The sequence below is a fragment of the Stegostoma tigrinum genome, chromosome 36, assembly GCF_030684315.1.
Source record: "Stegostoma tigrinum isolate sSteTig4 chromosome 36, sSteTig4.hap1, whole genome shotgun sequence".
Taxonomy (NCBI): domain Eukaryota; kingdom Metazoa; phylum Chordata; class Chondrichthyes; order Orectolobiformes; family Stegostomatidae; genus Stegostoma; species Stegostoma tigrinum.
In genome coordinates this window covers 14,589,998-14,607,923 of record NC_081389.1, presented here as the reverse complement: position 1 = coordinate 14,607,923, position 17,926 = coordinate 14,589,998, and the positions used below count along the sequence as shown (strand labels likewise).

At 42.5% G+C, this 17,926-nt stretch overlaps 1 protein-coding gene across 8 annotated transcripts in view; it reads right to left on the bottom strand.

Moving 5' to 3' along the window:
• LOC125446846 (protein mono-ADP-ribosyltransferase PARP6) overlaps positions 1 to 17,926 on the bottom strand; it is a 130,066-nt gene that overhangs the window by 27,057 nt on the left and 85,083 nt on the right. For 7 of the 8 annotated variants that reach the window (XR_009442989.1, XM_048520749.1, XM_048520750.1 and 4 more), the window contains 5 exons: positions 17,256 to 17,351; positions 15,404 to 15,496; positions 11,774 to 11,899; positions 8,001 to 8,066; positions 4,357 to 4,424 (listed from right to left, as the gene is read on the bottom strand). Coding sequence is in view for 7 of the 8 variants with exons in the window: in XM_048520749.1 (XP_048376706.1) it covers positions 4,357 to 4,424; positions 8,001 to 8,066; positions 11,774 to 11,899; positions 15,404 to 15,496; positions 17,256 to 17,351 (449 nt within the window). In the remaining variant the exon portion in view is untranslated. The remainder of the gene's footprint in view (positions 1 to 4,356; positions 4,425 to 8,000; positions 8,067 to 11,773; positions 11,900 to 15,403; positions 15,497 to 17,255; positions 17,352 to 17,926) is intronic. The other variant, XM_048520755.1, reaches the window with a different exon arrangement.

The following is a 17,926-nucleotide window of genomic DNA, read 5'->3' as shown; positions in this document are numbered from 1 at the left end:
CCTTGTGTTTGAACCCCTCCATTCCCCACAAACTCCAGTTCAACAACCCTCTGAGACCTCTGCAGTGCTCTAATGCTGGCTTCTTATTCATTCCCATTCGGAACTTGTTCCACTCCTGGCAGCTCTGTTTTCAATCCCCAGCCCCCTGAACTCCTGAATTCCCTCCCTCGCCCTCTTTTTGCTTTCCAACCCAATGGGTCTTCTTGAAAATAATCTCTTTGATCAACCTCTTGTTCATTTGATTTATTTCCTCTGGAGGTTGATTGGTGTAATACTTGTTCAACACTGCTCCTGCGAAGCACTTTGGGACATTTCATTACTTTAAAGATGCTCTGTAAATAGAAGCTGTTGTTGTAAATCGATGGGAAATGAACTCCCAGGATGTTGTGGAGTCTAGCCGTTCTTCACCACAATCACGATTATCAAAAGTTATCGTTATCATTACTATGTTATGATTATGTGGTTCTCCTAATATAGCGATAATGTGAAATTTTCCAGACAGATAAATCTATATAAGTAATGAAGAGGATTGCTGAGGGCAGATTGGTGGACCTGATCTACATGGACTTCAGTAAAGCACTTAACAAGTTAGCAAGGCTAGATTACACTGAATACGGGGACAACTAACTATTTGGATACAGACCTGGCTCGATGGTAGAAAAGAGAATGGTGGTGGGGGTTTGCTTTTCAGACAGGTGGCCCATTTAGTGGTGTACCACAAGGATTGGCACTGGGCCCATTGCGTTTTGTCATTTATATAAATGATTTGGATGTGAACATAAGCGGTACGGTTAGTAAGTTTGCAGAAGACAACAAAATTGGTGGTGTAGTGACAGTGAAGAAGGTTACTTCAGAGTACAACAGGATCTTGATCAGATGGGCCGATGGGCCGGTGAGTGGCAGATGGATTTTATTTAGAATTTGGAAAGGTGTTGCATTTTGGAAAGGCAGCTCAAGGCAGGGCATATACACTAAATGGTCAGGTCCTGGGAAGTGTTGCTGAACAAAGAGACCTTGATGTGCAAGGTGGAGTCACAGGTGGATAGGATAGTGAAGAAGGCAGTTAGTATGCTTGCCTTTATTGGTCAGTGCTTTGAGTACAGGAGTTGGGAGGTCATACTGCATCTGTACAGGACATTGGTCAGGCCATTTTTGGAATACTGCATGCAATTCTGGTCTCCCTGCTGTAGGAAGGACACCGTGAAACTTTAAAGTGTTCAAAAAAGATTCCAAAGGATATTGCCAGGGTTGGAGGGTTTGAATCATAGGGTGAGGCTAAATAGATTGGAGCTATTTTCCTTTGACCGTTGGAGGCTGTGCGGTGACCTTATAGAGGCTGATAAAATCATGAGGGACATAGATAAGGTAAATAGATAAGATCTTTTTCCCAAGGGTGGAGGAGTCCAAAACTAGTACTTCAGGTAAGTACAAAACTACTTAAGGTAAGAGGGGAAAGATTTAAAAGGGACCTAAGGGGCAACTTTTTCATGTAGAGGGTAGTGCATGTATGGAATGAGCTGCCAGAGGACGTGGTGGAAGCTGGTACAATTACAACATTTAAAAGGCAACTGGATGGGTGCATGAATAGGAAGGGTTTAGAGGGATATGGGCCAAATGCTGGAAAATGGAACTGAATTTTTTAGATATCTGGTCGACATGGATGAGTTGAACTGAAGGGTCTGTTTCCAGGCTGTGCAACTCTATGATGCTATAAATGCAAATATCATTACTATAGCAGGGAGACAATGGCCAAGTGGCATTATCGCTGACCCATTTATCCAAAGGCCCAGGTAATGTTCACAGGGTTTGAATCCCACCATGCCAGGCAATGGAATTTGAATTCAATCAAGAAAAAAATCTGGAATGAAAACTCTAACGGTGACCTTGAATTCACCGTCCATTGTCAGGAAATAAACCCATCTGGTTCGCTAACCACTTTAGGGAAGGAAACTGCCACCTTAACCTGGTCTGGCCTACATGTGACTCCAGACAGCAATGTGGTGGACTATTAGCTGCCCTCTGGGCAGTTAGGGATGGGCAATTAATGCTGGCCTAGCCAGAAATGGCCTCATCCAATGAATGAATAAGAAGAACAATCAGCATTGTAGGTTGGAGTTTGACAAGTAGCTGCGATGTTTAAATATTAACCTTGTCTGTGTCCTTGTGTTGAGTTAGCCCTTGAATGAATCCAAGTCATCATAGCCCGTCAGCAGTCACCGAGCTGAGTTGGTAGACAGTACATGATGCTTTAAATTTTGAGTTTCTGGGCTGAACTCGGCCAAAATGCCAGAGTTTGGTTTCAAGACCATTTTAGATCTGAAATAGAATGTAAGTTTGGATCTTGCAACATCCCAAGTTCAGCAAATGTCTACCAATGCTGAAAGGTTGGTTCAGTGGGGGGGTGTGGGGAAGAAATTTACTATATTGTGCAAATGGGTGGGAGCGTACATTTTTACTGAAAGCGTTTGAAGCAAGATTTGGAGCGGGTCGAGGGGAGGTGGTGAATGAAAGGGAGAAATTGGCAAGCTCTTTCATCAAGCTGGCACAGGCAAGATGTGTTAAGTGTCTTTGATCTCTGCCATAAGGTCTGTGACCTCCTGAGATGATGCAGTACACCTTATTTGATTACACAATGCCCTAATGGGAATATATTGCAATAAAAGTAGTCAACGCTCCCTGAAAGTTGCAAGCTTGTTCACAGCCGCTGTCTGAGATTCCATGCACGGGGGTGATATTAGCACATGAATCTCAGCACTGACTCTTGGAAATCTGGAAACCACTGCTGTGCATGGACCTCAGTGCAACTAGAAAGACAATTAGAGGAAACGCTGGTGGTGATGTCACTAACCGAGTAATCCAGAAGTTGAAGCTAATGCGCTGGGGATATGGGTTTAAATCCCATCTGAACACTTGATGAAATTTATATTTGATTAATAAAATCTCAATCTGAGAGAGTAAAACCCTAATAGTTTAATCCATTATGCTGAAAACCCATCTGGCCCTTTAATGTCCTTTCGGGAAGAAAATCTGCCATCCTCACCTGGTTTCCCTCAGGATGTTTCCATTGGTAGGAATGAGGGCACAGCCTTAGAGTAAAGGGAAGGCCTTTTAGAACAGAGATAAGGCAAAACATCTTCAGCCAGAGAGCGGTGAATCTTTGGAATTCACTACCACTAAAGGCTGGGGAGGCCAGGTCATTGAGTACATTTACGACGGAGATAGATAGGTTCTTTATTGTCAAGGGAATCGAGGACTTTCGGGAGAAAGCAGGAGAATGAAATTGAGAAGCTCATCAGCCATGATTGAATGGCAGAGCAGAGTCAATGGGCTGAATGGCCTAACTTCTGCTCCTATGTCTTATGGTCTCTTATATGCAAGATTGTGTAGTGCAACTCCACAACAGTTCAGGAAATGCATTCCAATTCTGTTGGGTATTTGTATGCCTGACAAAATAATTAGGCTTGTGCACATAGTTACTTACAGAAGAATGAATCAAATTGAGGCCAATCAAGTAACAGATTCTGGAATCAATTCACAAAAGTTCGAACAGAGAAATTCTCTGAAATTGTTCTTGATGAACTTTGAATTGAACAAAAAGAACATGGGCTGGATTTTACAGGGCATTGATATCATAGATGATGGCTTGGTGGCTTTATCACTCATTCTATTAATCCAGAAACCCAAATAATGTTCTGGAGACCAGGGTCCAAATCCTGCCACTGCAGATGGTGGAATTTGAATTCAATAAAAAATTAGAATTAAGAGTCAAATGATGACATGAATCTATTGTCAGCTGCTGGGAAAACCCGTCTGGTTTACTGGTGCCCCTTAGGGAAGCAAACTGCCATCCTTACCTGGTCTGGTCTACATGTGACTCCAAACTTACAGCAATGTGGTTGATTCTTGGCAGCCCTCTAGACATTTAGGGATGGACAATAAATGTTGGCCTGGCCAGAGATGCCCTCATTCCATGAATAAATGAAAAAAAATCACCCGAGTTAAAGGGACAATTGCAGGAAGCCCTCACTCCCACAAGGTGCCCTGTAACATGTTTAACAACAGGAACCAGGCAGTTGCTTCAAAGCAAAACTTTAACACCTCTCGCAGCTGAAAGAGCTGCCGGTCAGTCAGAGATTTGGAATCATGACTGGAATTCATCATGCAACTGAAAATATTCCCCTTTCATTTTTGCTGGTATCATCGCGTCTGGCTAGTTAATTGATTCAATCTTGCCGTCTTTGTTTATCTCCCCATTCACAAATGGATAGTATCTTTTCCACCCGGCAAGCTCAGTAATACAACATCACTATGTCTGCAATGTCAAAACGCACTACATAAACACACACTATCAATTACCATTGTAGCAATGGGTGAGCCAGTGGGTCCAGCTTGTCCATTTGTTTCTTGATTTCCAGGTATGATCCCTAGAAGAGATACAATAAGTTGTTAACCTTACAGGGAAACATCAGTCTTTAACGTCAACTTCAGTGTGGCCTAATCTGCAACATGATGTCATTACCCTTGTACTCACTTCTCGCTAATAAAGGCAAGCATGCCATGCACCTTCTTTACCACTCTATCTGTTTACATGGCCACTTTCAGGAGGCTATGGACTTGAACCCCAAGATCCCTCTGTGCATCAATTCCGTTCAGAGTGTTCCTATTAACTGTATACGTTTTCTTAACATTTGATTTCCCAAAGTGCAGAGCTAACACTTACCTGTATTAAACACCATCTGCTGTTTCCACCTATATCTGCAACTGATCCATATCCTGCTGTATCCTTTGACAACGTTCTATGTTATGTACAATTCCACTGACCTTTGTATCAAACTTACTAAGCCAACCATCTACATTTTTGTCCAAGTCATTTATATACATCACAAACAGCAGAGGTCCCAGTATGGACCCTGTGAAACACCACTCGTCACGGACCTCCAGCCTGAAAAACAGCTTTCCACCACAATGCCTTCTATAGGCAAGCCAATTCTGAACCCTCGTGGCCAAGTCGCCATGGATCCCATGCATCTTAATCTTCTGGATGAGCCTATCATGAGGGACCTTATCGAATGCTTTGCTAAATTCCACTGCTTGTACCCTCATTGATCGCCTTTATCATTTCCTGACATTAGTAAGACATGACCCACCCTGCACAAAGCCATGCTGATTCATCCTAATTAGGCCATGCTTTTCCAAATGTGCATAAGTCCTATCCCTAACAATTCTCTCCAATAGCTTCCCAATGACCGATGTGAGAGTCATTGGGGGTCTAAAGTTTCCTGGATTTATCCCTATTTTCCTTCTTGAACCAAGAAACAACATTAGCTCCTTGTCAGTCCTCAGTGATCTCTCCAATGGCTGATGAGGATACAAAGATCTTACCAAGGCCCCAGAAATCCTCCCTATTGTCTCTCTCAACAACCTAGGGTAGAAACTATTGGGCCCTGGGGACTTATCCACCTTAATGTTCTTCAAGAGACTCAATACCACTCCATATCCTTCTCCCTGGTGAATACTGATGCAAAGTACTCATTTAGGATCTCACCCACATCCTCTGCCTCCAAGCACAAGTTCCCTCCTTTATCCTTGATTTGTCCTACCTTCTTCCTAGTTATCCTTTTGTTTTTAATGTATGTATAGAATGCCTTGGGGTTTACTTTAACCCTTTTCTTCAGAGCGATTGTAAAAATGTATATAGAGGGAATGGGGCATGTACAAGTCACACATAAATGGTTGTGTCTGGCCTTTTTACCTGCAACCTTTTGCTTCATCTGCACAGATGGAAGCAGATTATTCTGAATTGTTTCTACCTCGCCACACTATGTATGTACTAGAATCAAACAGCATTTGCGCTCTGGTCAGATTGCATCTTAAACTTTTGTGACTAATATTAGTATTGAAGTACAAAATGGAAATTCACAGCCTGGAGATGGTGCAAAAGGAGACACAAGACTGACCACTGGCATTTAGCCACTGATTAACATGGAGCCATGGAGACTTCAGCTTCCCAACACCAAAAGGATATAACTTGTAGGTGACTTTAGCAATTCCTAATATGCTAAATAGTACAGAAGGCTCCTGGTAGGACACTACTTCAATGTAAATCATAAGGACACAGAGACAGAGAGTTAAAATTGCAAAAGGTATGTTTAGGACCGGTAATGGAGTTCATAAGATTGGAGGCAAAATGTTAGTGGAGTCAATTAAAAAGCTGCTTACGGTATTGGAAGAGTGTAAGTTGGACTTGGATGAATGCACTAGGGAGGCTTGAGTGGGCTTTACCATTGCCATCTCTCTTCTGATCTCCTGACTTGACTTCCTTAGCACGGCCAATGTACTTAACCTGCACATCTTTGGACTGTGGGAGGAAACCGGAGCACCCGACAGGCAGTCACTAAAGGCTGGAATATAACCCAAGTCCCTGCACAGTGAGGCAGTAGTGCTAACCACTGAGCCACCAATGGTGCTGGCATTGACAATAAAATTTGGAGATTGGCCCTGAGGAGCTTCCTGCTATTGAGAATAAGAAGACTCATTTTCGAACCAAGCGTTGACCCAGTGAGGTGAGATTCTCACCAGTGAGCAGTGACAGGCATGATTTATCATCCATCAATATCCTTATCGTCATTGACAGGCAACTTCCCATTTTCCCAGCGGCTGGGTAGAAACTTGATTGGGACAAATTCCCAATATCAAAGTAAGTCAGAGAGATAACCTGGTGACTCCAGCTCACTGCTCACTTCTCTGAAACACTTAGAAGGCACCATCCTCTGAAGGCAGTTTACAGGGGTAGGGTTTATGTGCGCTACACACTCTCCACCCAAGCAAGGCCCAGTGATAAGGCAGCGGTGCCAATTACCCCCTCCCCGACAGGTCCAATGCCCTTGGCAAAAAAAAACCCATGAAGTGCAACCGTTGGCAGCCATCGCTTGGCTGGCTGCACACCTGGGACCTTAAAGATGGACTTGGTGACCAGAATCCTGTGAGGCCCCAACAATGCTGCCACCTGTGGTGAGTGGAATAACAGCAGAGGCACGGTGCATAGTTTGTAAGGCGAGTTTGGAAAGACTGTGAGAGAGAACATTAGGACTCGCCACAAAAGTTGAGTTCTACACATTTCATGTCTCACAGACACCCTTTCAATTTTCTTGTCTGTTATTTTAACATCTGCCTTTACTTCACAGTTTTGTTCTTCATGCTTCAGTTATTTAATTTGACAGCATCTACTTCTTCTGAGAAGCTGTTAGAAGCTGCAGGCATCTGCTTCATATTTGCTGACAATCACCAGGCACTCCTGTCGGCCTTTAACCAACCATTTCCAGATATTATAAATCTCAGATGTGTGGGTGCTTCTTGACAGTGATATGTCTTACTCTGTCTCCCAGGGAGGCAAGAGACGAGGAAAGCTTTGCAAAAAACTCAGTTTCAAAAGAGTGTCCTTTATGAACCTCATTCAAAATCAAATGAAACACTTTCAGATCTGCAAGTGAAGGGACAGGGATGTGTGATTTATGTGAAGTGCATGTTTCTAAGAGGACTTTTTGCCAAAAATAAAATAAACCATGGGGTGTACCCTCATTGTTCTTTGAAAGTGGAGTTGGAGGTGGACAGGGAGGTTGAAGAAGGCGCTTGGCACACTTGCCTTTGTTGGTCAGTGCATTGAGTTGGGAGGTCATGTAGAGGACAAATTGGTTGGGCCATTTCTGGAAATCAACATTCAATTCTGATCTCTCTGCTGTGGAAAAGATGTTACTAAACTTGAAATGGTTTAGAAGATGTCAACACAGTGTGGATTTGGTGGAACACAGTGGAACAAGGAAGTTTGAGTTAATGGGAGAGCTGAATAGGCTGGGGCAATTTTCCCTGGAGCATCAGAGACTGAGGGGTGATCTTATAGGGGTTTATAAAGTCATGAGGGACATGAACAAGGTGAATAGTCAGTGTCTTTTTCCCATAAAAAGATAAAGGGCAGTGACATAACATGAGCATTTTTGACCTACCTGTGTCATTTCCCTGATGGACATTACACTATCCAGTGCTTTCTGTAGCCTCTCATAGTTCTTCTTCTGTAAATGGGCAACAGGAAAATGGTGAGACACAGTTCATGCAGTGGATAACAGTGTGATGGTGATAGCAACTCATAACATATTAGAGCTGCCAATATTTCCAAAGCTGAGGCCAAAATTGCCTCAGCACAGCCTCATAGTTAATGTTCAAGCTGTTGAGAGGTGCAAATTGAACAATGAATTGGTACTTTAACAGGACATATTAAAGTAAAGCTTCCACAGCCACAAGACTGCTTTCTCAATAGTGAGAAAGAAAGAGACAATTGGTGGTAGCTTAACCTACAGATCACCACATCTCAGGTTAGGGAAGAGGTTTTGAAAGAGAGTATTTCATGGTAACCTAAGCCAATGGACAAGTTGAACCTACACTGTTAGCATCATTCTGCATTGCAAACCAGCCATCCAACCAACTGAGCTAACCAACCTCTGACAGGAAATAAAGTTTGGAGATCAAATTTCAGATAGATACACGACCCAATGAACCTTTTCACTGAGCATCTCTAAACAGTTAACTAATCTTACAGTATAATTCTTCCAACATATCCCACCAAGTCATGGATTCTCTAGGACGTTGTCCACATTTACTGGATGTCCACATGAAGAGGTTGTCAACAGAAATGCCTGTTGATGGCTAAACAAAAAACTCTGAGATGGTAAAGTAGAAACTGGACAAAGGATTGATGTCAATAAAGTCTCAACTGCTCTGTTAAAACAGGACGGGGAGGCTATGATGAACTGAGAGGAGTCTTCATACAAAACTGAAGAACTAAACTAACTGCATAAAAATGAAATAAAATGTTATGCTAAAATATTTATTTGGTAGTACCGTACTTTGCCTGAAAATCTTTGTCTTGCGCTCATTAGGACAGGATATAAAAAATACAAATATAAAGGAGAATCATTAAATTCAAAGAAACTGCTGATTGGTTGGCTCTGAGTGATAGGGGCATTCCTATGGAGAATGCACCAGTTAAATGATGGCTGACAGTTAACTGCCAATCTTAGTTCAAACGTTAAACCAGGCAAGTTTACTCATTCCCCTGATGAATGACACATGCATGGCTGTCATTTGACGAGTTCATCCGAAACAAGTGCAGCATGTGTTCATGTTCTTTCTGTGTGCAAAGGATAGGGCCCTGTGTATTAATCTGCCTAGGCTCCAGTGCATGGAGGTAAGCCATGCTGTGAACCCAAGTAACAAACCTAAATTCTTAGCACACTCAGGATTAGATGTCAAATGCGAGATAATTGCAGAATCACATCTAATGCTGGGACTGTATTTTGATTTTTGCAAGCACGGGTTAGTGGTTCGTGGTCAGTACCTCACTTGTTGCAAAGAGTAAGAAGGCTATGATTATTGACATGATCCACCAGTCCTTCCAAATTACATCTGACATACTGGCATCATACCAGTATTGACATGCATATACCATATTACTCATTTGCGTGATGAACAGTGTGTCTCTGTGGCTTGATGGCACGTTAGTGACAAGCACTAAATGGGGTTGCTATTGCATTGTTACACTGAAACACCTGGCTTCACTTGTTGATCAAACTTTGAGATACCTCATTCTTCCACCCTGAGGTAGATGGGCACTTTTCAGAACCAAAGGCAGTGGCCTTAAATCTGTTCATTCTCCATGGCAATACCTCTGCCAATCAAAGTTCCCTTGCCAACCACTGGCAGATTTCACATACAGTCATATTGTTTGTCCTTTAATGTTACCACTTCTCAAGTTTCAACAAAATGCATCTTTTTTCAGTAACACTTTAAAGTGCTACATCTTATATTTTAATTGTATAATTTAGTGCTGCAGTTTACTGAAAAGACAAGTCTTCTAAAACTTACAGCAGAACTGGTGGGAGCAGGAATAGCTCTTCAAGCCTGATCTGCAGCTAATAAGACTATGGTTGATTGGATTGTGAACTTTAACTCTACTTACTAACTTGTTTATCATAAAACCTCACTCGTCCCCAATTTAAAAGTCTGACTTTCGTTGAATATATCAACAGTTCAGCTTCTAACAGTTATCTTTGAATAGTGAATTTGAAAATTTCATGAACTTCACAGATGAGTTTCCCCTTAACTGCCATGAACACATCAGCCCATGATTGAATGGTGGACCAGACTCAATGCGCTGAATGGACTAATTCTGCTCCTATAACTTGTGGTCTGAATTATGATACCCCTTATTTTGACACTGCACCTCTGGTTCTAGATTCCATCAGAGGAATCATTCCAGTTTCTATCCTGTTAAGCCCCTCAGAATCTTACATGTTTCAATAAAATCTCCTCCCATTCTTACAAACTCAAGTGATTGTTGGCCCAAACTGCTCTTCCTTCCTTCAGAAAATAAGACCCTCAAACTGGGAATCAACTTAGTGAGCCTTTTCTGAATTGCCTCCAGTGCCAGTATATGCCAGGGAAGAGAATTTTCCATACTATATCACCAATGCTCTGGACAGTTGTAGCCAGACCTCCTTACTTTTATATCCCATTCCTCTTGGAATAAAGGCCAATATTCTACTTGACACCCATATTACTGGCTGTCACTACATTGCGTTCCATGAACAAAGGACATACTGAAAATTGGTCTTTTATTTACTTTTAGATCAAAGTAGAAAGCTGGGAGGCTAGGCTGAACCTGTATAAAACACCAGTAAGACCTCAGCTGGAATGCTGTGTACAGCTATGAGTGGCCCATTTGAATAAGGATGGGTATGCACTGGAGAGCGTGCAAAGGAGGTTTACTGGAATGATTCCAGCTTTATAAAACTTCAGTTATGAAGATAGATTGAAGCAGTTCAGACTATTTTCATTGGAGAGAAGATTAAAAGGAGGTTTGATAAAAAGATTTGAAAAACACATGGGGTACTAACTGAGTAGATAGAAAGAAACTGCTCCTGCTCATAACAGAAGAGCATGGGTTTGAAGTAATTTGCAAAAGAAGCAAATGTGAATAGAAAAATACTTTCTTCACTCATTGAGTGGTCATACTCTGGAATACACTGCCTGGAGGTTTGATGGAGGCAAGTTAAATTGAGATATTTAGTAGAGCGTTGGATGTTTACTTGAAGTGAAACAATTTGCCGGGTTATGGGGAAAAGTCAGGGAAATTGCGCTGTTATAATAGTCTTTCAAAAAGCCAGTGCAGTTGCTGAACAGGGTGAATTGCTCTTTTGTACACTGCTACAAATACATAATTAGAATCAGTAAAGCCTTACAGTGTGGAAGCAGGCCATTCAGCCCAATTAGTTCACACCAGCCCTCTGAAAAACATCTCAGTCACACCCACTCCCCCTACCCTATCCCTGTAACCCTGCAGTTTTCCATGTGTAATCCACCTAACCTGCACATCTTTGGACTGTGTGAGGAAACCAGGCCACTCGGAGAAAACCCTCACTGATGCGGGGAGAACATATAAACTCCACACAGACATAGAATTGAACAAGGCTCTCTGGCGCAGTGAGGCAGCAGTGCTAACCACTGAACCACCGTGCCACCCCACCATTAATTCCATACTAGTGGGAAGTAGAGGAAGACAGAATGAAACAAGGGATCAAAAGCTCCAAAAACTCCAAGCTACAGCAAGGGAAAGATAAATGGAAGTGAAATGCATGAGATGGTTTCACCCAGTTACAGAAAATGAGCTATAATTAACAGGCTCCAACCTGATGTAAAGCTTTTCTGTTCAGTAAGGGCTCACCTTGGGGTTGAATGCAAGGGTTTTGGGATCACTTGGGTCCACAACAGAAGGGTAGGGCTCAAATATAATGCTTTTCCTCGGGGACTCCAGAGCAGCTCGACACATTGCAACCAACAGGTCTACCACCTGCAGAGGAAAGAATCCTCATTATTGTTTGTGAAACAAGAAGCTTTCCTTTCCTTTGGCCTGAATTTAGCATTAACCAAGGTAATTCAATAGAAGAATTGTTCCTGGCTCATTTTAAAGGCGATAGTTAACGTGTAAAAGATGCCATCCTTGCTATTTGGAGAGCTGGCAATAACCCCACATCGCCTTCTATCGGGAAGGCCTGTTATATTTAATATCTGTTAGGAAATTCTTAGGCTATTGGGTTAGAAACCATAGACATGATCCAGCACAGGAGGGGGCTATTCAGTTCCTTTCACCCATGCCAACCCAGATGCGCTTTTTAATTCCAGCTTCCTACACATGATCCATAGCCCTACGGCTTACAGCACTTAAGGTGCAGATCCAGGTTCTTCATAAAAAGAGTTTAGTATCTCTACCTTCACCACCAACTCCAATCACTCACCACCCACTGCATAAAAATGTTTTTCCTCATCCCCCCACTAATCCATCTGCCACTCAGCTTCAACCTATAACTTTTGAGTTTTGAGTTCTCTGCCAAAGGGAACATGTTCCCGTGTGCTACTCTATCTCTATCCCTCACAATTTTGTATACCTCAATCATGTCACCTCTCACCCTTCTCTGTTCCATGGAAAGCAACGCTCCAATCTGTCTTCTTAGCTACAATTCTCCATCCCTGGCAACATTCTTGTAAATCTTCTCTGTACTCACAATACTTGTATTGTGTGTGACGTGGTGATCAGAACTGCACACTATACTGCTGTTGTGTCCTTACCAGTATCTGATACTTACATATTACCTCTACTACTTACTAGACAACTGCTGATAATGTACAATCCAAGATGAGAATAGTCAAGGGAATCTAGGCCACAGCTAAATAAAGACAAGTTTAGAGCTATGAGGAGAGGGCTGCAGGGATGTGCTGCTTCAAATGCAGGATGGTAGATTTTAAACCACATTCCAACGCCAGATCTCTCAATGGGGCGAGTGATTCTGAGAAAGCAATTCCTGCGAGAAGATCACTTACAATCCCAAAAGGCTTTGCTTTCAGCTCTGCCACCATGATACGTGAGGAATGATAAGAGAATGATCAGGGAGAAGGTAGGGCCGATCAGGGATAGCATAGGGAACTTGTGCATGGAGTCTGAGCAGATACGGGAAGCCCTAAATGAGTTTTTTGCTTCGGTTTTCACTAAGGAAAGGGACCTTGTTGTGAATGAGAACTTTGAGGAGCAGGAAAACAGGCTTGAACAGATCGAGATTGAGGAAGTTGATGTGCTGCAAATTTTAGCGAACATTAAGATTGATAAGTCCCCTGGGCCAGACCAGATTTATCCTAGGTTGCTCCGGGAAGCGAGAAAGGAGGTTGCTAAGCCACTGGCGAAGATCTTTGGTTCCTCACTCTTCACGGGAGTCGTACTGGAAGATTGAAGGGAGACAAATGTTGTTCCTCTTTTCAAGAAAGGGAATAGGGAAATCCCTGGAAATTACAGGCCAGTCATTCTTACGTCTGTGGTGAGCAAGGTTTTGGAAAGAATTCTGGGGAATAGGATTTATGATTATTTGGAAAAGCATAGCGTGATTAAAGGGAGTCAGCATGGCTTTGAGAGGGGCAGGTCATGCCTCACAAATCTTAGTGAGTTCTTTGAGGAGGTCACGAGACAGGTTGACAAGGGTCGAGCAGTGGATGTGGTGTACATGGACTTCAGCAAGGTATGTGATAAGGTTCCTCACGGCAGGATCATTCATAAAGTCAGGAGGTATGGGATACAGGGTGATTTGGCTGTCTGGATTCAGAATTGGTTGGCTGACAGGAGGCAGAGAGTGATTGTAGATGGTAAGTATTCTGCCTGGAGGTCAGCGCTGAGTGATGTCCCGCAGGGCTCTGTTCTTGGGCCTCTGCTCTTTGTAGTTTTTATAAATGACTTGGATGAGGAGGTTGAGGGTTGGGTTAGTATGTTTGCTGATGACATAAAGGTTGGAGGTACCGTTGATAGTGTCGAGGGCTATTGTAGACTTCAGCGAGACATTGACAGTATGCAGACCTGGGCTGAGAAATGGCAGAAGGAGCTCAACCTGGATAAATGCAAGGTGATGCATTTTGGAAGGTCAAACTTAAATGCTGAATATAGGATTAAAGGCAGGATTCTCGGCAGTGTGGAGGAACAGCGGGATCTTGGTGTTCAAGTGCATAGCTTCCTCAAAGTGGATAAGGTTGTTAAGAAAGCATATGGTGTTTTAGCTTTCATTAACAGGGGGATCGAGTTTAAGAGCCGTGAGGTTATGCCGCAGCTCTACAAAACCCTGGTGAGACCACACTTGGAATATTGTGTTCAGTTCTGGTCGTCCTATTATAGGAAAGATGTGGAGGCTTTGGAGAGGGTGCAAAGGAGGTTTACCAGGATGCTGCCTGAACTGGGGGGCTTGTCTCACAAGGAGAGGTTGACTGAGCTTGGACTTTTCTCTCTGGAGAGAAGGAGGAAGAGAGGTGACCTGATCGAGGTGTACAAGGTAATGAGAGGCATGGATAGAGTCGATAGCCAGAGACTTTTCCCCAGGGCAGGATTGACTGCCACGAGGGGTCATAGTTTTAAGGCGTTAGGAGGAAGGTATAGAGGAGACGTCAGAGGGAAGTTCTTCACGCAGAGAGTTGTGAGCGCATGGAATAGTTTACCAGTGGTAGTTGTGGAAGCAGAGTCATTAGTGACATTTAAGCGACTGCTGGACATGCACATGGACAGCCCTGAATTGAAGGGAATGTAGGTTAGATTATTTTATTTTTGGATTAGGATTATTCCACGGCACAACATCGTGGGCCGAAGGGCCTGTACTGTGCTGTACTTTTCTATGTTCTATGTTCTATGATGAATCCCCTGCCTGCTGCTGGGTGTATCGCTGAAGTGGCAGAGTGAGGCCCATGGTGGGTATTAACTGACCACTCAGTTAGCAGGTTGAGGACCCTCAGACGTAATAAGGACAAGAGGTGGGAAGGCAGGAAACCCCATCCTGCTACCACCCACCCAATTAAATGTTGCCCCCAACTAGTTTTGCCTTAGGAGTAAGCATTTAATTCCACATCAAGTCCAGCTCACCCTACAATGTCCCAATCCAATCCATGCCAACCTCTCGTATGATTAACAAGGAAATACAATGTCAAATGCATAAAACCTTTCAAGGCCTGAAGTCACCTGTTACTGCAATATTCTTCTGTCTTGGATTCCAAATCTTTTATTGCTGACCATGACTCTGTTGTCTCGTTTCCAAGCTCAGGAATTCACTCTTTATACTTCTTAGCCTCACATTCTTCATTGAAGACACATAAAAGCCACATCAGGGATCAACTTACCTGTTGTCTGATCAAATAATGCATGTGGCTTAGCATCACATCTTGTATATTCCTGTGTAACATCCTGGTGTGCTTTGTTATATTAACGTGGCCAAGCAAGTACATGTTGTTGTTGTTGTTAAGTTGATTAGCTTCAGGTAGGGCAGGTTTTGCCTACCTCTGCTCCAGTGGCAACTTCTTCTGCTGCTCCAGACATCACTCCCAGTGTGTAGAATGAGAAAACACATAGTTCCCGAGTGCAAACCGCAGGCTGAGCAACAGTGAAGGAAAGAATGAAAATTGTCAAGCCTCTGAAACATCAAGCACCAGACAAGGATGAGACAAGCATTAGGTCTTCGTACACTCATATTCAGTCATAGTTTAATGTTTGTACCCTAAGTCCAGGAGTTTGAGAGTTTGACTCTGGGCGGATGCTCCCAATGCTGTACAATGCTGTAATGCTGCATGGAATGCCCTCTCAGACAGGAGTAAAGGAATATTTCTGCCAAGAAGATCACTCAGCATCTGGACCAATATTATCCCCGACCGTACGTCAATTATTTGATCATGAACTCCATGGTATTTGTGGGAATTACACTAGTCACCACACTTCAAAGGTATCAGAAAGTCATACAGCACAGAAGCAGAACCTTTGGTCCAACTAGTCCATACTGACCATAATCCCAAAATTGTCTGCACTTGCCCCATATCGCTCAAAACCTTTCCTCTTCACGCACTTATCAAAATGTCCTTTAAATGTTTTAACTGCACCTGCATCCATCACTTCTTCTGGAAGTTCGGTCTATGCACAAACCACACCCTGTTTAAAAATTTGTCCCTCACATCCTTTTCAAATCTTTCTCCTCTCATCTTAAAAATATTCCCCCTTGCCTTGAAAACCCCCACCCTCGGGAAAAGACCCTTGCTTTTACCTTATCCATACCCCTCAACTTTATAAACCTCTATAAAGTCACCTCACAATCACCTACACACCAGCCTATCCAGCCTGTCCTTGTAACTCAAACCCTCCATTCCCAGCAATGTCTTTGTAAATCTTTTCTGAACCCTCTCCAATGATCAGCAAGCAATTATGGATGGAGGAGAGTTTACTAAAACAAAATAGCAAATGTGAGAAAATTAAGGGCATTGATACAACTTCTCTGCAAGATTACTGCCAAGAAATGAGATTAGTTTGAGCTCTGGTATTTAGGTCCAAACTCACTTGGGAGTAAAGGCTAAGAACTGATCTGACACTTTACAAACATCTGTGTATGTCGCTACATATGTGTATCCATTTAAAGAAACATATGAAAGTTTGGGTTCTTTCTCGTTGCCTTTTTACGTTTTGTCATTTTACTTCTGGTTGAAAGATATGCACAAATTTCTAAATTGTGTTCTACTTTCTATAAGTACTTCAAAAAAAAAATACATTTCCACCAAATAGAGATTTTCATTTGATTTATTATTGTCACATGTACCTAGGTACAGTGAAAAATTTTGTTCTGCGTGCAGTACAGGCAGATCATGCCATACAAAGCGAATTAGGGGAAGAGAACAAAGCAAGGAATGCAATGTTATGGCTGCAGAGAAGGTGCACAGAGAATGTGAGAGCAACATTAAGTTTAAAATTTGACAAGTCCATTCAGAAGTCTAATAACAGTGGGGAAGAAGCTGTTCTTGAATCTATTCTTTTTATAGAGGGAAATACATTGGAAATGAAAGAAGTAAACAAAAGCCTAAAGTTGACAACATTTCCTGCATCAAATTCTTGAGTTTTGGCCAATGTTTTCGTGGAAATGTCTCTGAAGAGATGACGTCTCCTTCATTTTATCCTTCCCTGTTAAAAGACAATGGTCACCTTCCCATGCAGCAATACAATTCCTTGATCTGGTAACCCAGCCAAAATAACAAACTTGCTGCATGGGAACCCAGGAACATCGATCACTGTTCCAGGATCCCATTCTGTGTCCTTCAAAACAAATTACATTCCAAGGTATGTCCTACTGCAAAGATGATACAATTGTGCTTACCTTCAACATTGACCCATTCTGGAAGACATGCTGCTCATCACACACAACACAGTATTCATTCAGAGTGGGAATCCTCTGCTCTGCATACTTCATTGTCTAGAACAGGGGGAAACACATGAAATGCAATATATCTACTGTCAAGCATGTTTTGGTCTTTGTGAGTTTGTCATTCCTTTGAAAAGGGAATTATGACCTGATTCCACGTATGTGTTTCATAGTTGCAGGACAGTTTGGAGGCATACATGAGAGAGGAGATTAACGTAATAGGCCTTTCAGCCCATTATACTTGGATTTGCTATTTGAAAGAGTTATCCAATTATTTACAACACCTACACTTCTTTTTTTATTCATTCATGTTATGAGGACATTTCTGGATAGGCCAGCATTTATTGTTCATCCCTAATTGTCCAGAGGGCACTTAAGAGTTAACCACAGTGCTGTGGGTCTGGAGTCACATGTAGGCCAGACTGTGGAAGGATGGCAGCTTCCCTCCCTAAAGGACATTAGTGAACCAGATAGACTTTCCCAACAATTGACAATGAATTCATGGTCATCATTAGATTCTTAAGTCCAGATACTTTTAATGAATTCAAATTCCACCATCTGCTGTGATGGGATTCGAACTCAGGTCCCCAGAATGTTATCAGGGTCTCTGGATTAACAGTCGAGTG